Raw genomic sequence first — 25974 nt, forward strand, 5'->3', positions numbered from 1 at the left:
ATGATTTTTCTAATTTACATGTTTTTTGGGGGGGAAGGAAATCCAGATAAGACAATAGGTTTAAGTTGTCATTGTTCTGAAGTCAGGAAAGGCAAATGTTGACTAAGAAAACCCCACTAGTTGATCCTGTTCCTCTGGAAAATGTAGACGTTTTATACACATACAGTACGTTTTCAGGACACTCTTAAGAATAGTGTATATTTGGACCAGGATGAAGTGCATATGACTGTGTGGTCTTACCGACGTACTTGACCACTATTAAGCGTCTGTCCTGGACCTGTTCTAAGGAAGTAATAAGGTCAGGAAGGGTGGCCTTTGCTTCTCTTAAGTGCGAAAGTAGTACCCTAGCCTTCACAAAAGCCATTGGTGTCTAATGAAAGAAATTCACAAACCTTACTTGCTTGATGGTGGACTCCAACAGGGTTGACACCATCATTCTTTAAAATTGGGACCAGTGATGTTACACTTACCCAGTCATGGAAACTTGGATAGGTAGGTGATTTCGCTGTTCAGCTGAGCGTTTTCAATCACGTAGAATGCCTCATGAGAAGGAGCTTAAAAACAGAAGAGACTGGGGTTGTATTAACTACAACTGGATACTTGAGTTTTCTTTTTCTTCTGCCTGAGTAATTGCTATGTAAAGATCCGCCTTTGTGTTACCTCCTGTTAGCTTAGCAGCAGATAGAGCTGGGTGGTTCCAGACTGTAGCCTTGAAACTTTTAAAGTCAATAAAGACTACTGCCAAAGTAAGTCCCATCGAATCAGGGGTGTTGAGAGAGCAGACACTAATACTGCAGTGATTGAATATTACTTCTCTGTACATGTAGGCAGCATGTATATAGAACTTGCTTACAGGTAGCTGAATGCTAAGAGATGTTAGGAGTCCTGAAATTAGCAGACTGCAAAGCCCTTCATATTAGTTGCTAACACTGTACAAGCTCTGTAAGATTGTCATGAAAAGGGATGAGCAGGTTTTGTGGCTAACTTGCAGGTTCATTAGTTATAGACACTTTGGATTGATCACATGGTCTCATCATAGAGTGTAATTTAAGATTACAGAATGCATCCAGAAGAGTCAATTCTGCATTGCACACTGCATAAATGAAATAGATGTCATGTATTAGATTTTACACATTAACCTAATAACCTTGTCACAAATGATAAGACTTCTGCTATCCAGGATTCTTACTTGAAGGAATGTCTTTGATTTGTTTTTGTCACTGAAAACCATAGTACAGATTACAAACTTGAACCTAACTTTTAAAGGTGATTTTCAAGATGCCTTATGAAAAGAAACTTACTTGCTTTTACTGACTGTTGCAGGAGTAGACATTTTATTTTGTCGAAGTATGTATACTGAATATGACAGTGAATATAGCTTTTCCTCCTGAAAGCTTTTCCATAGGTAGCTGCTTGTTTTAACTGAACTGATTACTAAGCTGCTCTTCTCATAAATGTTTGCAGCTTCAAACTACGCTGTTAGACTAAGTCCCATTCATCAGAGCACTGACGCGCCTGTGCTAATGCTGTGGGTATCATAACAAAGTTAATTAATCTGATACATGGATACTGAGTATCTGCAGCTTTGTGTTGCAGTTGTGGTATTTTGTGCTATTGGCATATTGTCAGAATCTTAGACAGTGATTCCAAAGAACGTATAATAGGATAAATTTTTTTTCCTGGCCTTGACATATCTTCAGCAAAATGTTATATACTGCATATTATGTTTGTATTTACATCTCAATTCTGTTCTTAATTCGAAATGTTGCATCCAGGAACTTCTGGTTTTCAGTGATTAATACAACCACTGAATTTAACTGTTATGTTACACTGTCATTATTATTATTATTATTATTATTATTACTACTACTACTACTACTACTATTACTATTATTATTATTATTGAAATTATATTCCTCTGTCAATATTGGTACAAGTTTGGTTTTTCTTTTTCCAGCTTGCTGGTGAAGTTTTTGCTTGTACAAGCTGAAGAACTGGATGTTCGTGACACTCATTAACCCTCAAGTTATATTTTATGTATCGGTATCATTTGAAAATTCTCAGTCCTTGGTTTGTTACTCTGTTTTTAATATGCTGTATCATATTACAGTTCACCTGATTTTATTTCATTTCCTTTCTTTAATCAAGGGTTGGGAAGAAACTGTGGATGCTGCCATTTCTTACTTGTTAAGAACTTGTTTGTCAAAGAGCTCTAAGGAACAGGCCCTGACTCTCAGCAGCCAGTTGTGCATGCCCAAAGATACTAGCAGACTGAAAAAGAACATCACCCTCTTCTGTGATAGATTGGCCAAAGGTGGTCGCCTTTCCTTAAGTACAGACTCAGCCACTCAGCAAACTGCTGTCATGCCAGGTAAGACATGAAGTGTATGTTCGTAATTCAAAATATGTATTTGTATATTAAAAAATTATGCACATTTGATTGTGTTAGCAGTTCGTATTTCACTGGTTGTGTAGATGAAACACTGTCTGTGTTGCTGACCAGTAGAATGAGTTAGGTAGTAAGATAATTTTAAATCTAAGTTTTATCTCAATTTGATCACTTATTGCTGCTCTTATAGCATATGCACAGTAAGGCAGAAAATGAGCCCCAGATGGTCATCTTTATGCTCCAAAAGCCTTATCACTTATTTCTTTGCACTTTTCAATTGAATGTATACATGTGTGCATTTCTAATGTGATGGAAAAGTGAGGAGTGAAAAGTCCTACTTTCTTGATAGAGGAATGATTATAGTTGCATTACTGGCTTTATGGCATATGCATATGAGTAATTACAAAGTAATGATAACATTGAATAAAAAAATCTGCAACTTTAGACAGTACTAGTTGGCTGGGTGATATCTCACAAAGCGTGAAATTAAAGATGAAACTAATTTAAGTAGGTGTTGAACAATATTTCTCATCTGGAAAATGAACGTAGAGCAGATTTCAGAGCGTTGGACAATGATTTACATGAATGTCATGGAATTACAATTTTTTAAAGAAATTTTATTCATGTCCTGTTCTATATTCCTGCTTTTTAGTAACAGTGGGAGCAAAGCCATACCTCTTCCGTAGAGTCTGAAGGCTAGCATCTTTGTACTATTGCAAGACATTTTCTTCCTGCCTTTTTTCTCTAGTTAGCCAGGCAGTCTCTTAATAAGCATCAGATACTACTTCTGACTTGGAAACAGTTTTTTTTTTGTTGGTTTTGTTTGTTGTGTTCCCCCCCCCCCCCCCCCCCCCCCCCAGCTTCCTGCTCTGGGTTTGGGTTGGGTGTTCGTTCAGCTTCATAGTCTCCTAGACCATATAATATCACTATGGTCTTTGAGCTCAGTGACGTCCTTCACTTACATCAGTCTTCACATCTGTAGGGAAGAGTATGTCTTGTACGCACACTTCATGCTTAAAATTGGGAGTTCATTCTTTTGTCTTCATGGCTGTTGCTTTTGATCAAGTTGGAGTTGTGTTAGGGCAGTGTCTCGATTTTCTGTATTTTGTTTTCTTACATTGCAAAGAATAATTTTATTCCTGTTTAATATAATCTGAATGGCCAGTGCAATGCTTCAGCAACTCGGAAGTCCTTGTTATTACTATGTACAGCCCTCCTTTGCATGTGCTACTTTAAATGATTCAGTAAAATAGCTGCAGACTGTGCAATGGTAGAAACTAGATATATAATTTTTCTTTAGTGTTACACTATGCCCATGTGTGGAAGTGGACTGATAATCATGTGAAGTGAAGAATTGAGCCAGAATAAGTGTGAAATTAGTTTTACAAATTTTCATTAGTATTTCTTTGCCAGACTAAAATACGTGTTAAGGGTATTTCATTTGTTGAACTTTGAAAAGATTATATTGATTTTCCTTCTAAGAATTTTGAAAAGGTGTAAAGAGCTGCAGTTCATCTTTTTCCTCCTAAGCTAATAAAGTGAATTCATTTAATAAGAAAATTCATTTCTGCTTGTTCAGTTGACTAGTGTTATCAAGATCGGGGACTATACAATTTGGTAATGATTAATTCTCTTAAGAAAAGAGTAAAATTTTAAAAAATTGTAAACAAATTAGAAGAAATCTTGCTTTTGATGAAGGACCTTGGAAAAGTGGTCTGGTCATGCTCTCCATGTTGCATGTATAAAGACTAAAATTTAAAAAATTAAGCCCACTGTGTTCTATTACATGAGGCAAAAATAACATTAAGAAGGCATGAGTGACGTGCACTAGAATAATTTTTACCGTTGTGGTACAGGTAGACAGTTATACTACCTCTCAAATAAAAATAATACAAGGAAGAAGTACATTCCAAGCAAAACACAAGATATTTGACTGTGGGCTGTTGGCCATTTCTTGGTGATATGTGGGATCAGGATTACAGTTTCACATGAATAGTGAAAAATTAAGTACCTGTAAGGAGGTGGTTGAGACCTGGTATGACAATGTCCCACCCAACATAAACTCTTTTAAACTGGAAATGCCCTTTGGCCATGATTTACATGGAAAAGAATTAAAATCTGTAATCCAAATACAGATTTCAAAATAAATCATTTTACTTTCAAAAGGGCTACACACTAGAGTCAGCAATTTTGAATATCAAATCACCTAATTAAGAATCAAAATTGTGCCCTAATTAGGCTAACACTTCAGAGTGTGACAAGAAGGTATCTTTTAAAGAAATTATAAAACCTAATACAACTTTCTTATTTTCACTAAAAGTTCAGCCTGAAGCCTTGGTAAAAGGGTCTGTACATTTATGCATTTACTCATTAACAGTTGAGAGAATATGTTTTTTGGAAAAGTATGGAAGAGCTTAAAAATAAGAAATTTCATCTTCTTTCACAGGACAGGCTCAATAGAGGTAATACTTCTGCCAAATGCTTAGAATAGCATAGTATTTAAGTAGTTATTCTGTGGCGGGATGTGCTGTGTGCTTTGTATGCGTGTTTGTCTTTAGACAGACTGGAGAAAACTGCTAGCTTTCTTGGAAGAATAAAGATTCTGCTGAGGCTTTTTAATCACGTTTGTCTTGTCACCTGTTCAGGTTTTCTGTGGCTATCTCTACATTGGCAAGTAGTGTGGTCTGTTAGAAGCAGATTTGCAGGGGGAAGCAATTGAGGCTGGCAACATGGTTTCTATCATCTATGTGTTTCAGAGTGGGTTTGAACTAACTCGGTTCCTGCCTGATCTACTGATCCTCTATTAGCAGTCGGAGTGCTTTAGGTGCATTCCTGGGATTCATCTGCCTCGTTAGACTGATGTAAAAGAGACAAGTTCATGTGCCCAAGACCACTCCTCAGTGTGAAAACAGTGCAGTTAGTGGGGATAATCAAGAAATTTGCCTCACCCTTGATTCCAACTAAAAATACCTGTTCAGTCTACACTAGGAAAAAATTGAGAATGATGTCTTATAAAGGGAAGACAGTACACAAAATAACTATATGCTGTTGAGTAAAGAACTCTTCAATAATGCCTATAAAATAGAGAAAATCCTTCTCCCAGTCCTTAAAGGAGGGAACAGGAATAGGTAGAAGAGAATGAGGTAGAACTATACATGGAGAGGGAGATGGTGAGAATTGAATTTGTATCTGAGGATTTATGGTTAAATATTGGGTGATAACGTAGGGGAAAGGTCTTCAGGATGTTTAAGCACCAAGCTAAAGATGATCCTGTAATTGTTCAGCTGTCATTAGCTTGAGGATCTTGTTCAGTGCCACTTTTTCTGAAGCCCACTTTTTTTCTTAATGGTGGAAACTCCTTTTTCTATAGCAACCAACTTCTAAAAATCTGTTTAAAAGTGCCTAGGACCCTTCTGGCATTGCAGCACTATAACAGTAAGCTGGATTTCTAGAAGCTATGTTTAATATGGTCAAGATGATGTACCCTGAAATCTAGAGAAATTGCCTGAAATCACGTTGAAAAGCTGATGATTATCTTTTAAGTGTGCAACTATTTGAAAGATGCCTTCAGAAAATAGTTATCAGTATTTGTGGTTAATCCAAGAGTGTACGTTAGAGGTACACCATGGTCTCTGCTGGGTCTGGTTTTGTTCATTATTTACTTTAAGGGCTTCAGTGATGGAATATGGAGCATGAATGTTAAAATTGTGGTTTTGTAACAAGCTAGCAGTAGTTTCAAGCACATCAAAAGAGCAATAACTCTGATCTTGATAAATTGGAGGAAGGATCTGAAGTCAGTAAGATGATGATTAGTTGAGATAAGCACAAAGGACTCCAGCAAATAAGAATCAAAGTAAAATTTGAGAAATAATTCCTTAAGCACTGTTGCCATAGGAGAGACTCCTGGGAGTTATAGTGGACCAGCAACTGAATAAAAGTCAGCAATATGATCCCGTTACAGGCAAATTCAAACTTTGGGATGTAGTCATATGACTTTAATGAGGAGAGACATTTATTTCTTTCTGTTCTTCATGAGAGAGATTTGGTTGAAATTACAAGGTAACACAATTTAAGAAAAACTTTGACAAATTGAATAGGGTTCAGAGCAGAACACAATATAAATGATTGAAACAATTTTGCTTTTTGTTTCTTCTGAGGGGAAAAAGAAAGAGAAGGTTGAGGAGGGACATGATAGTTTTCCAGTATGTAAAATGTTCTTATAAGGCTGATTAAAAGTTAATCAGAATCATTGGCTAAATATGGTTATAACTGTAAGCCACATCAGGCTATATCATGTACTGTGTTGCCTTTGGCAATGCGTAAACGGTTGGATGAGAAGAACGGTGAGGGGCTTAGGGAGTGGTGCCAACCCAAAGTGTGGGTCAGTGCCAGGGAAGTTCTGGGGAAAGGTGCTGTAGACCACCCAGCTTGCCATGTATTGAGCTTGATGGGTGTGAGAATTTATAGCATAAATCCTGATTACCTGCAGTGAATTAATTCTGTAGCTATTAAAGGTCTCTTATAATGTCTGTGTGTTTTGCAGGAGTGCTTTGAAAATCTTAAGCAGTGTCAGCTGTGGTTGTTTGGAGACTTGTTTAGGTGTCAGTCTGCTTGATTGGAGCTCTATTTGCAGAATTGCCTAACCTGTATTTTGGGTATCTCAGCTACTCTTTGGCTAGAATGTGATCCTGCTTTTCCTATAGTAGTTCCTGGTGTGCAAATGGCACTTGTATCTGTTCAATGCTTTGTTCAAGCAAGGATTTTTATTTTTATATTAGGACTTTATTTTTCTTCTACTTCCTTTTTCTTCTACTTGTTTTTTTTTTTTTTTTTTTTTAACTGGACTTCACTAATTTTTTTCTCTTTTTGTTTGGTTAGGATATCTTTGTATTGTGCTTTAGCATTATTTACTTCCATAGTTGAATATAACTAGAGCAGTAGAGAAACTATTATTTAACCTGAAAATCAGTTACTGAGTACTGCGTCACTGAAATCTGTGGAATGGCAAAGACTGTTGTCTCCTCAGGTCAACTGAATCTTCAGAACTGAAATTTTAAGGAAAAGCAGGAATATTTTGCGTCCAGGAAATAGGATTTGCAAATAGATTTGTGTCAGTGTAATATTTGTTTTATATAAAAGTAGAGCTAGAAGTCAAGCCCACTGGCCGTCTAGTTTTCTCCTCTGTGTTGCGATGGGGTTAATGTATCCAGAGTATCAGTGACAAAGTTAATCTTAAACTCTTAAATGACAAATGAAAATGACGAAGTTCATCTTAAACTCTTAAACATCTTGGACAAGGTTGAACAATATCACTCGATAGCTTATACACTAGCTTAATTTCCTTATAGGGAAATTTTCCTAATATTTGATGTATGTTGTCTTTCCTGCAAATCAAACGGGCTTATTGTGAATATTGAAAATGGAGGTGGCAATTAATGATGATCTTGATAATGTTTAAAGCTTTGGAAGATTTCTAGTACATCCCCTCAGTAACTTTTTCTTTTATACTAATTGTGACTAAATTATCTCAGTCTTTTTTCACAATGATTTTCAATTCTTCCTGTTTGTTTTCCAAAATGGAATGCTTTTCTTTTTGTCTATAGCAGGGAGTATACTCCAGTCTCCAGACCTCCATCTCAATCTCCAGACCCCTTCCTACACATTTGTTGCCTAACCAGATGTTTCCCATTCTGTATTTATGCTTACAATGTTACTGTCCTAAGTGTGGCAGTATATATTTGACTTGACACTTTGTGTTTATAGCTTTTTTAATTTATCAAGTTGATTATAATTCTGCTTTGTATAATCATGATGCTATCATTCAGATTATGAATGGGTAAATGCTGACTTTAAAGACAATGTTCTTTAGCACATTAAATATATATATGCACCCAGAATGTATTCAAAGTCATGCTTTGAAAGACAAAAGTTTTTCTATTTTTTTTTCTTGTGTAAGTGTATAAAAATCTCTCTTCAAAATACTGTAGTGATATCCGTGAGTGAACATTGCCCATTTTGAAGCTGTGTTCTTAGCTGGAAAACTGGGATGCAACAGAATGTGTCATATTCCTTAAGGAACTCTCTGTTTACATGCTACTAAACTTGAGGAGAATGTCAGGATTAATTGGAAAAACATGTGGATTTGGGTTCCTGGAAGAGCAATATTAATTTTTATATACACATGTGTATGTGTGTGTATATATATATAAAAACAGACAAACATTGCTGCGAAGTTCTTAGTATACAGAGAGCGTACTGTAAAGAAAGACTTTAATAGCTTGTTCAATTTGAAAAAAAAAATAGGATTTTTATTGTTGCAAATTCCTCTCTTACACTGTTAATTGTCAGTTCTTCATTGGTTATTAGGGGAAAGGAACAAGCAGTATAACTCAGGTATTCTCAAACTTCATACTGTGGATTTTAACACAGAATGTCTTGCGAAATGTAGTGCCTGCCATTTGTATTCACACAGATTCCAGTTTCCCATCTGTCATGGTAATGTTATCTCAGTAGCAACTATGGTAATTTTTTTGCCTGGAGAAGAAACTAGAATCACGTAGTTTAAAATTATTCAAAAGTAATTTAGCAGCCTGAAGAGGGCACAAAGTCAGCACTGAGGACTAGACAATACTTTTCAATTACCAGCAGATATTCTCAAAATCACCAGAGGCTGACAGATCACGGTTTGAAAACTTTTCCTGTAACTTAAGTATTGTGAGCCTGAGATAACAGTGCATTGACAGCTTTGTATAGCCCTCCATGCTGGTGCAGAAAAGTGTATAAAATTGCCAATACATTGTTTCTCATAGATGTGACATAAATTCAGTGCTGTTTATCTCCACAGAAGACTACGATCCATTATGAAGTGTGATTCTCACTTAAGATATTTTGCATATCTTTTCTGTATCAATAAAATACTAAACTACTTTTTTCCCTTTTATAATCCTTGAAATAATGCTTTTAGATGGTTTTTTCTTATTATAGCTTAAATATACTGGGTATTCGTAAAGCTTTTTAACAATGCTTATTAAATCTATGTAAGGAAAAGTGAAAATAAAGTTTTATTTGTAAAGCTTGCTGCAAGTACTTGCAAGGATTTTGTACACCTGAAGATTGGATGGTACTGATTGATGGAACTGGTAGTACACTGAGGTCAGTGGAAACTGTCATTGACCAAACTGGATCCAGCATTTTACCCATCTTTTTCATAGTGTTCCTCACTGTTTTCCACTATTTCACAAGACAGTACCATTTACAAAAGTGTCTAGAGGATATTGGTAAGTATCTGCGATCTCCGGGATCTAAATCTTACTAAAAGTCCCTGTTTCTCATTGAAGGTCAGTTTGCTGAGGACTTGCTTTCTTAAATGTACCCAGAGGCTTTTAAAGCACGTTTATAAAACACTGCATGCCAATTGATTCCTATGGATTTGTTGGCTCGGGCCCTTAAATATGAAATTGACATTAACTCTTGCAATGAAAACTCTAACTCATCTTTTCTAACTTCTTTGAAGTCATATAGGTTGGTCAATAAAGTACCTTGGAAGACTGATTTCCTTAGGAAGCAGGTTGTTTACTAAGAGTGAAAAAGTATTTTTTTAATGTATGAGATGATATAAAAAAGACTGAACTCTGCATTTAAACAGATGATTTTTTTCTTACATTTGCTGGCTGTATTTTTGTTTTATATATATATATATATATGAAGTATAGCTATCTATCACTAAAGTATCGTATTCATTAACCTTCATTTTCTTAAGTGCTCAGAACTTAGATGTATTTATCTGATTTGAAAGTTAATGTATGTTTGCATTTTGACAAGTATATGTTTTTTCTCTCTTGCCTGTAGAAGCTGGGCCTCCCATACCCAGATAAAGGTTTCTCTGTGGGAAGCTGTGTACTACTTGCATTGAAACCAAAATAGATCTGTCATCACTGTATCAGTTTTTTCAAACTTCCCATACTTTTCTTACTGCTGTAAGGCAAACAAACCTTTGGTAAAACGTGTACTTTTTATCTTCTCTTTGTAGTTCTTTCTTCTAGTAAGGCTACCACTATGGCTCTGCTTTGTTTGGTCTTCTCTATTTTTCGTCAATTATTTTTTTGCATTCCTCCTCTCTACGTTATGCTTCACTGGTTTCCTTCTCCATACTGTGCCCTTTGATGTCCATACATCTATATCCACCATTCCTTCACTGTGATAGCTGGAGCAAGTAAACTCGATCACTAGAGCAGTAAAAGGGTAGGAAGACCCTTTTCCTGGTCAGCTGTTAATCTGCGTGGCCCAAAGCAATAACTGCAGAGAAAATCCTGTGGTACTAGTGTGGATCTATCAGGCAATGAGATTTTAGCAAGGTTTGACAAAGGTGTAACAGAGACTAAATCCATAAACAGCGTGATCATTGTGTACTTCTGTATCCAATTTGTGCAGCTCTGTACAGCTGAGCTGTTGAGCCAGTTTAAACATATCTTTCTTTTCTCCTTCTAATTGCAGATGATAATCGCATAAGAATGATAAAAAAGAACAAAGAAGTTGCCATAACTCTCATGGCCCCTGGCATTATCATGCACTTCTGTTACATTGTGTCATGCTAGGTAATAGGGACATGATTTGGTATATTATGGAACATCAGCGGTGCAGCTTTAATGGGACTTCTAGTTCTTCGCATTTAAAATATTTTTGCAGAAATTTATTGGCTGTTCATGATGAACAGTTCTATCTCAATACAAAAGCCTAGAAATAAGCAAATAGTAATATATGAGACATTTTAAACTAATTATTTGGGTTCTGTTCTTGAGGGTAAAATGTCCCTTGCCCCATAAAGCTGATTTAGTGAAAAGGAAGGGGAGTAGCAATTCTCATTCCCTAATTCTCATTAGGGAGAATTTTGGGAGTGCTTACAGCAACAAGATTTTGTGGTTGCTCAAGAAAAGCTTAAGAACAGTTTGGTGGAGCCAGAAACATTGATTGTTTGGCTCTCTAATGTGAATCCTTACTCTTTGTAACTTCTTTCCATTGTAACTTTCTTTACTCTAAAACTTTTGTTTCCATTGTTTTAGTAACTTTGGTAATTTATTTCTGTGGAAAGGAAAATTGAACAATACAGAAGTGACTTTCCCAAGGTCATACCATAAGCCAATAACACCTGTGTATAAATAGAATTCAAATATGCCTTGCAGTCTTGTGTCGTAGCTCCTACGTACAGTCAGTTTTAGGTGTTTTACTGTTAAAACACGGGTTACAGATGAATAGATTGAGGTGAGCCAGCTTGCCTTGCGGCCTGTTCTTGTGTCATTCTGCATGGTTCAGGTGAACACATTTAAAAATGGAAATCTGAATATGAGACATGGAAAGAGAGTGAGGAGGAATGTCTGAGGTGGTCTTTAATTTTAATGAATTCAGTCAAATTTTATCACCCTGCTGGACTCAAATGATAGTTCGCCAAGTGGTTAGTTTTCAGGGATTACATAAACAATGGTGAAGCATTGGAATTATTTTTTTAATTGAAAAGAGGGCATCGATAGAAAATACATATATTTTTTTCCAGGACATTCCAGGATTCCAGTATTGTGAAAAGGAACAAAATAAGATGGAAGGGTAACAAGACACATTTGTGTGCAGGGTTGTGAAAAGATTTTTATTATGTTGTTGGGAAAATCTCCCCTTCTCAATTGATATTACAGCTGGCAAAAACCACAGAGTGAAGGAGTACAAAGGTTAAGAAGGCTAAAGCAATAACATTTTTTGAAAAAATGAATAATTTAAAGAGGGAAATGTCATGCATAATGAATAAAAAAGAAATCCCGCTTGAGATTTGGGATTCATTCATTTGTTGTACTATGAAATGTAGTTGGCAGCATTGCAATTCTAAGTTGCCTCATCTAAGTACAGTTCGGATCAACACATTAGTGCCTTGGTGTGTACAATCCTATTACTGGCTCTTTGCATTGAAATCCATTAAATTTTTAATATGTTCTACTTAAGTATAAGTGGTCACAAATGATTCATAATGTTGAGGTAAGCTTTTGGTGAAAATAATTGTCAGTTGAAAGAATTTCCCCTAATGATCATGCTTGTCACTGGGCTTTATTTTCTATATTGTTTGAGTCCTTGAGAGACCACAAGCAGAAATAAACTTCTAAAATCTGCACTAAGCTAATTATTCAAAACTATGGAGAAAGCGTACAGCCTCTGTCCTTCCATTTCAGAAGACTCAATAGTAGCAAGTAAAAAAGTAAAAATAAAACCTAGACCGTTATTTTAAGAGGCTGTTACAAATAATCTATTTTTAAATAAACCCAAACTTTAATAATGTAACATAATCCTTTTATTTAAGGTGAGCTACTAAAGGAGAGTCAGTCTTTTGTATGTCCAGTGATACTTTGGATTTCCACTTAACACGTTTCCCTTAGTTCCTTTAAGTTTTGATTTCCTGTGATGTTTCAAGAACAACCTATATGGTGGAGTGCCTTGGTATTCATACATGAGCTGTAGGCATTTGAAGAGCATAATTAGCTCTGCAGCTTAGGTAGCATTACTTTTTCTTTCCAGTCCCTATCTAGACAAGACCACCACAAAATTACAGTGATTGTCTACTTTTCCCAAGTACAACTATGGCAAAGCATATCCATCCACAAAAAAGGTATTGTGGGAGAGATATTACAGAGGGATGAAGGGAAGGAGAGTGGTGGAAAACAATTTTCGGGTTACCCCTCCTCTCTTAAAATGCTGAAAACAGGTTCTTTGGGAGCCTTTCCTTTTTTTTTTTTTCCTTTATTTTTATGTGTGTGTGCAACACTTAAGTTGATTGTAAATATTTCTTTTAATGTGATATATAGCTCAAGCCAGAATATGTCAAGGTTAATGGCTTATTCGTTTTCTTCTGACTGGAAGTAGCATCCTTTAGTCAGCAGAGATGCAACTATTTACACATCAGGAGATGCTGTGGCCATTATATCAGGTACCACAACCCATTTGTTTTTCATTTGCTACTTTTCTTTGTTTTCTGGCACATTTAGGTTGAGTAAACCTGACTCTTCTCTTATGCTGCCATAAATTAGATGCATCTTAAGTGAAATTGCTAGTGTTACATTATTCTAAACTGTTCTGAGCAAGTGTGCCCAGAATGAGATAATTATTTGTATGATTCTGTTATCACTGAATTTGACTTACAGCTTTTGAAGAGAAACTCTTACTCCATATTTTGTTTGATCCTCAATTAAAAAAAAAAAAAAAAAATCACTTGAGCTATGATGGTATTAATGCTTCTTCTCAATATTCAGGTCCTTTTAAAATGAAGTAAAGGTGTTTGGGATTGATTTCATCATTCTTATTATGTAGGCAGTGTAAGTAACATGTATGAGCCTGTGGAACTCTGTGGTGAATTAAGAGTGCAAAACTGTATGTACATCACTAACACCACTTATAATGTATTTGCTCTTCCACATTACCATAAAGGAATCTAATAAATCTAAACCTAGTGAAAATTTCATATTTTGTACATGCAGAACTGATTTTTCAATTACTTCAGACTTTTTTAGGGCCTAATCCAAATCCTGATGAAATCTATGGGAGTTTTTCCATAGACTTCAGTAAGCTTTGGCCCAGGCCCCCAGTTTTCAATTTTTCACATAGATTTGCCAAAAATCTGCAGAGAGCCAGGCACTTGGAAAGTTTTTACTTGCAAAGTACAGCTGGTTTTGAGTTGCACACAGAAAAGTTCCCAATGCTTTTTTTGAAACAAAAAAAAATAGTTTTGAAGGTCTTATAACTTTAGTAGGTAAAAGAGTGACTTTAACATTTGAAGCAAAAATTGCCTTGGGTCTTAGTCTAACATGACAAATTCTATACTAGAAGATTATTTTTAAAATGCATAACTATATGATAGCAAACCTTAAAATGACAATCTTATAATAAGTTTAGCTGAAATTTTCTTGTGTTTGTGAGTTTCAGAGAGCCAGGGATGCTAGTAATTTTTTTTTTCTACAACGGAAAACTACACTGCAATTAAAGAAGAATTCCCTGAGGTTAACTACACCAATTTGAGAGAGAGCTCTGGGACTTCAGGGAACGTATTACGCAGCCAGATCCATCTGGCGATGCAGGGCAGTTTTTGCTGCCTTTGGGTGGTTGGATCACCGGACTTGGAGGTAGATGTGATTGGACTGGCTGGGTTTTAGAGAGCATGGGGCACAGCTCATACCCTTGCATACCAACCTAAGATTAAAATAATGGCATCTTAAGGTAGCATCTTGGGTTATGGATGGCAGTCCATGAGGTGTAGAATCTGCTCTCAGTTGCCCCCCCCCCCCCCCCTTTTTTGTGTGTTTTTGAGTGATCACTTCCAGCTCAGATAGGATGGAGATCTGGCTGCAGTAAAACTCCTCAGTAGCTACCTTGTGAATTGCGTCCCCATGGTCTTGATGGCTTTTTCTTAGGGAGAAAAAGGGTGACATCTTCCTGAATCCAAATGCCTGAGGTTGTTACGAAGTTGTGCATCATCAGTTCTTGAACTTGCAGATTTTTATTCTTAATTTTTAAAGAACGAGAGCATTTTGGAAGACTAGTCATGTTTATGACTGTTCCACTTCTTGTGAGCAGTCAGCTGTTAGTCTAATCATGAAACTGGTATGGATGGTTCAGCTAGTGTTCATATGGGAGGTGAAGGTCCATAAATTCATGTTTCCCGTGCCCCATGTTTATTCAGCTTCACCCATCTCTAACACTTTTATCTGGTATTTGAGCTGGAAAATGTAATGAAATCAAACATGAGGTGCTTCATAACACTGGCAGATTTGAAAATTCTTTAAAATAGTTCTTTTTTTTCCTAATTGTGTCACTAGCTGAACCACAGTGGTGATAAAGGGGCAAGCAAAAGTGAAAAGCTACATAAACTTGAATCCCAAAGTTGTTTTGATTCAGTTACACTTTGAGGCAAAGATTTATCTCACCCTCTGCTAATTAGAAGGTTGCGAAAGCACATTTATAAAAAAATAATGAGTAGTTAACTAAATAATGCTCAAGTACTTTCTTGTAGGATTATAAAAACCTTCAGCAAACTGGTAAAAAACACAGGCTTGATAGTTTATGTGATTAATGTGGTAGGCTGCATATCTGTTGGCTGTTTGCTGTGTATTATAAGTGCAAATACCACAGCAGGGTGCATTGCCAATAGCTCTCTGTCTTTTGATGAAAGATGCACTTTATTAATTCTGACCTTCACCAAAGCTCGACTGTTATTCCGCTTGAAGAAAACTAGTTAACTGTAAATTAGAGATATCACCGAAAGGGGTATTACTTCAAAGTTGGAGTATGATTAGGGGGATGTTCCACTGTATTAATCGAATTTCAATTTTAATGACCTACTGTCTTCTATGTAACAATAAGCAGCTGTGCCACACTGTGTTGTTTCAAAGAACATTTACTCAGCCTTTAAATTTACCAGTAGAGATCAAAGAGAAGGTCTGATGTATATGGATGATGAAGGATGCCTCAATTCAAATGGATGGCTGAACAGCCATAGTGCAACCAAAGGGTAATAAATATTATGAACAACCTTTTTTTAATGTAAGTTATGTGGTGCTGAACTATATTAAATTTTATAGCTGCACTGAGAAATCTTTCACGATTATCTTAAAACTGTATTAGAGTACTGATAAGCATGTGTTTCTCCTAGCACTTTTTCAAATAAACTTTTCAGTCAAAACTGAGGGTTTTTTAAGTAAAAATAATTGCTGGTGACATTCTTGAAAGCAGCTTAGAAATAAATGAATGCTTGAATTACATATTGGAATTTGTGGAGAACATGTCAGAGTAAAGTTTGGTTAAATAATCAGACTGTTTCCTTCCAATATTAAAATCTATTTAAATAGATATGAATTAGTAATTCTTGGTTTTTATCTTCTCTAAAATGGAGAGGGCTTCTTGTAACCAGAGTAGTCATTAGGGGTATTAGGTTGCTGTTCAGGGATACTTAAATGAAGTTATAAACTGTCATTCTCATTTGAATCAGGTCATTGGTAAAGCAGGCAATGATGTGATAGGAGTTACGCAGGAGATTAAAGTTAGTGGAATAAATTGTGTTAGATATCCTGGGTCTGATTACGTTCTACCATACAATTGCTGAGGAGGAGGAAATTATATGGAGTAATGTAAAGTAGAATCCAGTCAGATATGATGAGGTGATTAAAGAGGTTAAGGTCTAGGAAGGGCCATATCCCATGTTATAGATAGGATTTTCCTATGCTCCTGTGGTTCTATCCTAAAAGTCCTTCTCAAAGAAAGACAGGTGTTTATGATGCACGTGGCAGTAAACAACTACCATGTTTTCCTATGAAGGCACTGTATTGGCAGAATTAATGCTTTGCAATACTTCCCCAGTCTGAGGACAACAAATTAACCAGTTCTCCTTGATTATTTCCTTTAATTAGTTATTAAGGGAACAATGCTTGTTATACAGTCTTACAACAGATTTCTCAAATGTTTCCAAATAAGTAGTACTGGTATCTGTGTCAAAGGAGAGCCTTTATTTTTGTTGTCTTTGCAGCACATTAAAAACAGAGTTTTGTTCTAGGTTAGTGTAAAATTGATTCTCATGTGGATAATTTGATTCTCTCTGGCTATTGAATTGCACATACATGAGATCATTTTGGTTAGTGTAGACAGTGTATATTGTAGACCCTGTGAAGAAATATGAGGTGTTCAGTTATACTAGTCATGGTTAGTCTACTCTGAATTTGGGTCCATGCTATGTAGAAGATATTCCTTCAAGCATATACTTTGTGATTCACTGAAAAACAGGAAGCTTTCTGCAACACGACATTGCCAAACCAAGAAAAGGCTTCATTTCTTGGTTCAAACTGTTCCTTTTTAATGCAGGTATGCCACTTCAGCAGCTATGAGCATCAGTGGTTGGTAACGGGTGGTGAGGGAGTGGTAATTATTCATTTGTATACCAGGGGTAAGGTTATGCTAAGGAGAGCTTTGGTACATCTGGCTCTTTGCTAAGATGAAAGCAAGATCTTTGTTGTGGATGCTGTTTGATTGTGTTGTAATATTTTTGGCAAGTCAACAGTTTACCTTGGTAGAATGAAAAAGGAATAGTTATAGAGATATATACAATTAAGACTCACCATGGTAGGTTGAATTAAGAAATTGTTGGCAGGCACAGCAGTCTGGTCCTACTGAAGAGTGAAATAATTGTTTTCATCAACAAGATAAGGGTGAAATCCTGGCCCCATGGAAGTTGCTGGGAGTTTTGCCATTGACTTAATTTAGTCAGGATTTCTCCTTTTTACTTGACAGTACTGTATGTTACTGTTTTACTCATATTCATACAGTGGATGGTAAGCTTCTGACTTAGCAGAATGCATGAGAGTGAACTCTGAAGCAGAATTCTTGTAAAAGTACCTTCAGAGTTTGAATTCACTTCAGGTGGGTCTTCCTTCAGTGTTTGGACAAAAAGGAAGGTACAGAAGATGTTTTTTAGCTCATTGCAGATTTGGTGTTAGTAGGAAGGAAAACACAAATACCCAATTATGTTCTGGGGGGAGAAAAATTAGAAGACTATAAAAGCCTCATTTTTTCATGAAACTTTGGTGCAATGACGACAGTGCTATCCTCTTGTCTTCATGACAAGTACAGAGATAAAAGTATGAAGATAATATGGAAATTAGATTGATTCATTTCTATTAACTCCTACTGAGCACCAAGTAGAAAACACTCAGCATGTAGTATTAATAGCTGTACCAAACCCTTTGCAAAGGCTGACTTTAGCAACTGCCACAACATGTGAACTTGAAATATTATATTTCCCCTAGTATTTTTTTGGGTTGAAATCTTCAAATGAGGAGAAGCTGAGGATATCTAGAGGAGGACGAGAAATACAAAGAATTTCAATCTACCTTGTTAATTGCAATTATAATTGTACAGTATATTTGATGCAACTTAAATACAAAGAATCTAATGATACGTTATTGCTTACACCGTAGGCTGTTACAGAGGGGGGCTGTTGTGTAACTGGTGCTTAACAAATTCAGCCATTTAGCTGGTGCACAAAAAATACCACAAGTGTTAGAGAGTTCACAGGATAAAATGAACAGTCTGCTGTAAGTAGCATTTCATGTTAGAGAAAGTGCAGATGCTGCTGCCAGATGTATTATATTTCCATAATCAGTGATAGATAACAAGAATTGTTTAACAATCCATATCCTTATGTGTGCACTTAAGCTATGGCAGATCGATAAAAAAGCATTAAGCCTGGTGCCAGCTGAAGATATTATACCTGCAGGCTATTTGACTACATAACGGAAACTAGATCTGGGTTTCAGTAACTCTATTTAGGCAAATCATTATCTAGACAATGTCTTTTCCAATTTCTCTTTTAGTTCTGGGTCATTTGGCAAGGGAAAGTCTATACTCAGTCAATGGAGTTTCTTGTTCAGTATTTCTAACAAATAATATTTCTATACGTGAAGGAAGTATAGCTAGTGTCTTAATGTAAATGTTGTAGTGTTTCATAATAATAATCATTCAATCACATTATCTTACATTTAAAGTTATTCCTGAGTCCATCTGTGAAATGGTGGTTAGTTATACATAGAAAAAAAACCTTCATGAGCATGTGTTGAAATAACTGCTCAATTAAAATAAGCTTTCTCAAGTCTTTAAAAATCCTATAATGTATTGTCATGTACTCACAGTGTTGAGGGGTGTGTTGCATTCTAGATACTGGTCTGATTTCATAAAATTTACAGGAGGAGGAAAGTACATTGACCTGTAGGGAAGTGTTTGTTGAATATGAAATCATGAACAAAATTTGAAGTTTCAGAACAGATTGGAGTTAAAAACCTTTTAAACATGATCAAAGTGGACACTGAATCTTCAGCGTGAACTCTTTCACTTTCAAGAAAGGCTACTACTGCTCTGCTTTATGTGGTATCGTAGACATGACCAAATTAAAGCAAAGGGACAGAGAACACTTTTTTTTTTTTTCTCACCAATGAAATGTATCCTTGGCCTTTGGTTATTCTGTGTATGAAGTCACTAAGCTCCTTTTACGGAGGGGAGCCAAGACAACTTACAGTGTGTTTCAGTCATTTTGAGTAGGCAAAAGAATCAGAATGCCACAGACATTCAGTGAGCTTGGCTATACAACAAATTCTTTATAAGAACACAGACTTTTAATGCAAGGAAATTAAATAGCATGATGCTTAAGCAGTGGGAATTTTTGTGGGGTATATGGTTTGTGGTTTTTTTGGTGGCTGTTTTTTTTTTTAATAGAAATTGTCTCCCATCAAGTTATTTCTTTTAATGAAGGAATTTGGATCTTACTGAGGTCAGGATGAATTTTGGTGCTGTCAGAGTGAAAGTTGATATCAAGAGAGACCAAAAAACCAAAATTAGTTGAAAAGATGTAATTGATTTTTCATATGAAATATTTCTGCTATCTAATGATATAAAGAGGATAATATTTGTTAATGTTTGTAGTCAATTTGACTCTAAAATATTTAGAATAACTTTAAATATTGTGCACATTGTGGGGACTAAGAAATTGCTCATGCTGTTACTAAACTTTTGTCAAAACACACTGTCAAAAGAAGTTAATATAAAAGATCATAGGTTGGATGACAGCAAACTACAGTTAGACGATCTTTGTTTGCCACTCAGATACAGGACTTAAGTTAGTTTCTTTCAAGTGATGTACAAGTAGAGAAGAAAAATATACATGATATGTTAGTGCTATGGCTAGAGGGCTTAAAGAAAGAAGAGGTGGAATTTAAAAAGAACTGGTAAAGGAGGAGTGACATTGCTGAAGTATGGGAGGAGCAGCAGCCGTGGTGCTATTTTAATCAGTAGCTTCATAGGGAAAAGTCCACCAAATAATTTAAAGCGTATCCACATTTGCAAAAACCTAGCTTCATTTGAGAATGGTTTTAGACAGTAAAAGCCAATTTCAAATAATGTTTAACTTGACCTTCCAAACCAATTAGTGTTTATAGCCTAGAATTAGGGATTCTAGCGTGGTTTTTTGTCTGGTTTTGTAATGTGGTGTATTGGGTTTGCATGGCAAGATTTTGGTAACGGGGTGGGGGCTACAGGGGATGGCTTCTGTGAGAAGCTGCTAGAAGCTTCTCCCATGTCCAATAGACATTATATTTTCTCTCCCCTGTCCACCTGAGGAGGGGGAGCGATAGAGCGGCTTGGTGGGCAGCTGGTGTCCAGCCAGGGTCAACCCACCACACATGGCTGTAATGTTATTCAGAGTAGTTATAAACTACAAAAACACGTTTTAGACCTTGGGAAAGTCTTTATTATAGTTTGAAGCTCTAATTACTAACTGGATTGTTTATGGCTTTCGTAAACAAGCCTAGCGTGTTGCTGAAAAGCCTCTATATTGATAACTCTGTCACTTAAGTGTCATTGAATTCTCCTTGGAAAAAACCCTAAAGATTAATATCGCCATAAATGAGAAAAAAGTTGTACTATTTAGGAAGTCTAAAATGTTCAGCCTAAAAGTCTAAAAGGTTCATCTTTCCTTACTACACTCTAGGGAAAATGACATATTTGAGGCAAATAGAGGATCAGATGTTTTGATGATCAAAATATATATAAAGTCTTCAGAAATTCAATAGGGTAGATACTGTAGGTAGTAAATACTAAATTCAAGTCGTGTGACAAAATCTGACTTTGTGACAGGTCCTTATGCGTAAGATCTCATTTATGATTTCTATTGTGGATCGTAGGAGAACATTGAAACTGAGACCCAGTCATGTTGCTGTTTTTTCCTGTGCGTAAAGTGCTGTGCCGTGAAGCACGTGTATATTAGATAAGATTATTGACAAGAAGAGATTTTTGATTACACTCAAAGAAGGTCAGAATGCGGTGGTACACAACAAGCCTATAATTTTGCTGCCTAAGATAAATGAGCAAAACCCACTTTTTGACACTTCCATTATTTCACATCATTACTTCATTTTGATGTTATGAAATACTCTCAAAGACCCTTTGGTCAGGCCTGTCCCCTTCTTGCTGCATGCCCAAGAGCTTTTTTTTGGCAACCACATCCACTGGAAGACATTTCTTTCACTAAGTCCTGCATCACCAGCTTTCTCACCAGCACAAAAGCAAAGTGTGGGAAAACTGTTGCTCTTTAGACATGCCCTGTAATATACACTGTGTTGTAGTTATTACAGAAGTATTGAAGTTCTGCACTTACATGGAATGGAGTGCCTCCTCCTCTGTATACACCTGTGTTGCACTTACTGGAGTTATTTTTGACCTGTTTTCATGTTTAAGAATGGAGGACTTGTTAAAGGAAGGCTTAGATTGGGCTTCAGATCAGTGAAAAGTAGCTCTAAACTTGTTTCCTCTCTCTTTTTCTTGATTGGTGTGATTGTGCAAAGCAATCTGTAAAATTCTGTGATTTCAATTCATTCTTCTCTCCAGTTTCAGGTTATTTGTCGAATACTTTTAGTTGTATTTTGAATAGCATATTTGATCCTTTAGTCTTTAGATTGCTTTTTATAGCTTCCTTGCAGATGAAGTAGATGTTTCTAAATTATGTTTTATTTAAACTATGCATTACAAGATTTATGTTTAATTTGACATAGACTTTCTTTAGCATTTACTAAAGTTGTACAAAACCAAGAAAAATATGATTTGGACAGAAAGGGAAGTAGGGGCTGCCCTTTTCATACAATTTCAGTTTGTACTTTAGCAGATTTCAGGGTATCCAGTCACAGTTAGAAAAGTAGGTTTTTTTGGTGGTTTTTTGTTTTGTTTTGTTTTAAAAATGAGTAACCCCCTTGTCTCAGTCAGGCTACAAGATGATCCTTAAAAACTAGAGAGTTGATTGAGAGAATTAAATAAGCATAAGGCATAAAAGTAGCTGACTGAGAGCATCTCTGTATTCTACTTGCTCTGTCACTTACTTTATTTATCATCTTGGACAGTAGCAGCAATGTCAGCTTTTAAATAAGATGAAACAGAACAGTTAATCCTGTGCCTTCCCGTATAAAAAGCCACTTTGTTTCAGACATAGCATTTTATTGTAAAAACAGACCTTGCTTTTTACCAAAAAAAGCAGATTGGATTTGAACACAGTTCTCCCCAAATATCCATTATCTTCTAGTGGATGTAATTCATTTGATGACGTTAGCCAAACTGAGTCTCTCCCTCCTCTCTGAAAAGTTCAATGCCAATGTTCTCCTGAGTTATTAGAGTTTTTTTGGGAGCAGGTTTTCTCATATCTTCTTTGGTAGAAAGGTACTTGGCAATTTTGTAAAGTCAGTTCTCTTTAAGGTTATCATGTGAAGCATACCAATCTCCTGGCTACTTCTGAAAATACTTGCAGAAGATACTATATAGAATGTTTGCTTCTATGAATTAAGCCCTTCATTCTTAAGCAAGAAGAAGGGTCCAAAGTAACCCCAGTCATGGAAGATGACTTTTATCTTTCAGTTGTATCATTTTCATAACATTTGAACGCCATTGCTGTTAGTAAAATTGCATTATTTACACAGATATAGGTGTGGTACTAGTGAAATAATGAAATTCTACGCAGTTTGTAGATTAAAATTTGCTGAATAGGAAGTTCTTCTAAACAAAGGAAAAAATTCTGTCGGCAGGATAAGATGTAATTTTAAAGTATTATGTACAGTTCTATACTCATCTCCTCCAAATGAACTAGATTAATTAAAAGGCATTATGATACTACATGGAGCCAAAGTTGCCTTTTTTTGATTCCTCCTAAAATCAATCCCAGAGATTTTAATGCCATAGAAGTTTGAGCTAACACAAGATAATACTTGTATTTATTTGGTCAGTGGATTATATAGTAAATGAAGTATTAAATACTTGTAGGATTAAAGTAAATATAAGTAATATGTGTTTCTTATTGCACTATTGGAGCACAGATAGTTTATTATCATTTGATTTGTTCTTAGCTCCTAGTGCAATTAATAAAAATTATAATTGGTCATTAAGGAAAAGTGACATTTTTTTAGACAAAACAAATACAATGTTACTCAAGTTTTACATGCTATGGACAAATCTGGTATTTGGGTACAATTGAGAATGAAGAAATTCACAGTACATGAAAACAATGTTCTATCTCTGATATAATTAACAGAAAAGCAAGTATTTTCAGCAAAGGTTGCATTTTTGAGTGTGGAAGGGAACTACTGTGTTATAAAAAAGAGAATTCTCTTTCTGTCTTATGAATACTTTGATTTCCTAGACTCCTAGTGCCCAAAGGATCTATATTCTGTTTATCTTGGAAAGGCACCAGATAGATGTTTATTGGGTTTATTTCAATAACATTAAAAGATGCTTGTATCCATGTTTATTTCATCACTTGAGTTGCTTATTTCCAAGTAGCATCTGGAGATACAGAAGAACAGAGGCTGGTTCATTACCCTCTTAAAAATACAATGTCTGATTACTTGTTTTAAATTTCAGCACTTGGCATTTTATATTTTATAGTCCAGTGTCTCTCCAAATATAAATTTAGTAAGTTTGCTTGCCAAATACTTTTGGGAACCATAATTGTCAGAACTAGTTTTTAAGTGTTTACAATATCACTGCTGTTTTTTTAATGAAATATTTTCAGTGGTACTTTGGTCCCAGAATCTTTACATTTTTTTATTTTCTGTTGCGAACTAATGGTTTACTTCATACAGCTGGTTAAAGTAGCCAGGTAGGCTATTTTTTGTGGTGTCTCAGTTCACTTTGAATGTTGTGAAAATATTATTAGATAAATAGAGAATAGTAATTCATTAGTGTCCTAATGATTAGATAACTAATCATAATTAATAACAGATAATTGGATAATTTCAGAATACTGATAAATCTATATCTGTTTTATCCTATTTTCCCTATATCTTCTATTTGGCGGGGGTGGAGGGGAGGGGAAAGGAAGAACAGAAATTCCTGTGTCAGAAACTCCATCTCTGTGTTAAAATAAGGTAATTTAGTCCCATTCATAAATACAATTGTTTACCTTCGTGGCTTCTGTTCAGGGGTTGTTCAAAGCCCTTGCTCTCTTGGTAGTCAGAAACGTAATTTCAAGTAAAAATTAATTTATGATCAATTCCTTGTTCTAAGAGTGTCTTTTATTTTGCCAGACACTAAGGATTTCAGGCCTAATTGCATTATTATATAAATCATTCTGTTCCATTTTTAGTCCTCTTAGCTAAGCAAGACTGGTCATCTGCTCATGTGTCAATAAGATAAGTGATTCCTGTATGATCGTAGTAACCTTCAGCTGAATTTTTCAATGTTTATTTAATCTGTCATGAACGTGGTAACAAGCATTGAACACAGTATTCTAGATGTCTTACGAGTGCCCTGTTCAATAGTATTACTGCCTTCTGGATCCGTATTTGGAACGTAGTCAGGTGGATTTCAGAATTGCATTCACCTTTTTCCTGGTCGTCGCACTGGGGCCTTTTTCTTTTATCATCCTGTGATTATTTCTGTGGGTTTTGTCTTCTTTCGTTTCTGTAACACCACCGATTCTGATAATATTAATTCCTCTCATAATATTAAAAGCAACTGCAATTGCTATTGAAATCTGGTCTTGATATTCTGTAGCTAAAATTTGACATTTTGTGTATTAAACTACTTCATAATCCTTTTCCAAATTGACCAATTCTGTATACTACTCTTTCAGTAGCCCATCACAATAGTGCTATGAAGTATAACTCTACCACTTTAATTTTGCCTTTGTGAGCAACATATATCCTTCAGTACCTATGTTTGAATCCCAGTTACTAGTCCACTATCTTCTGTTATCCACAATGTATCTGATATTGCATTTGGTGTCAGAAGCTTTTGTTCCTGTATTCCCTTGTGCAAAATCATGCATTAGCGTACTTCTCAAATGCTTTTTCTTTTATTTCACTCAGTTTCTGATCTGGATTACGAATAAGCCCCTCATTAACTGTTTCTGTCTGATTACTGTTCCATCAAGGCTGTCTCAAACATCCAAAAGACCCTGCATAACAAGGCCTCATACAGCAAATTTTGTTATCTTTTATTTCATGTTCACACCTGGGACAAAAATCCCATATTCACTACTCTGCATTACTGAGCTTCCTCTTGTTAAGAGCTTGTAAAGAGTGTTTTGCTTAGGTTAATATGCCTCAACCTCCTTGAAGGTAAATAGTTGTCTGTTCATCTGAACCAGTCAAAGAATACTCACCTTGAAAGTCTTGCAGTATGGTTGTGTGACAGAACATTTTTGTAACTCATAGGTTACAAAACTGCAAACCATGCTGCAAACTTTTACTCTCTCTTCAGCTTCTGACTGCAGGGAATGAGGACTTGCTCTTTCTTCACTAATAAGTCCAAAATTTGTGTGTGTATACATATACACACAAATATGTAGTGTCTACATATGTGTCTGCATGCTTGCATCTTCAGCTTGAAGAATGCTTCATGTATGTGCTCCAGGAAATATAAATCTTTTAAATGGGAATAGGAGCAAAACATTTCTCTAAACTTTTTAGAATGATGAATACCAGGAAGGTTTGGTATCAAGGTTACAACAGTCAATTTTAGCCTGTCTTTTTTCAATGTACACT

The 25974-nt window shown here is 35.7% G+C and overlaps 1 protein-coding gene across 1 annotated transcript in view; it reads left to right on the forward strand.

Moving 5' to 3' along the window:
- Nucleotides 1–25974, forward strand: part of BBS9 (Bardet-Biedl syndrome 9) — a 304975-nt gene that overhangs the window by 153811 nt on the left and 125190 nt on the right. Inside the window, exon 21 of the mRNA XM_082327678.1 lies at nt 2149–2371. Within this exon, the coding sequence (XP_082183804.1) occupies nt 2149–2371 (223 nt within the window). The remainder of the gene's footprint in view (nt 1–2148; nt 2372–25974) is intronic.

This window comes from Platalea leucorodia (genome assembly GCF_965183815.1).
Source record: "Platalea leucorodia genome assembly, chromosome: 1".
Lineage (NCBI taxonomy): Eukaryota > Metazoa > Chordata > Aves > Pelecaniformes > Threskiornithidae > Platalea > Platalea leucorodia.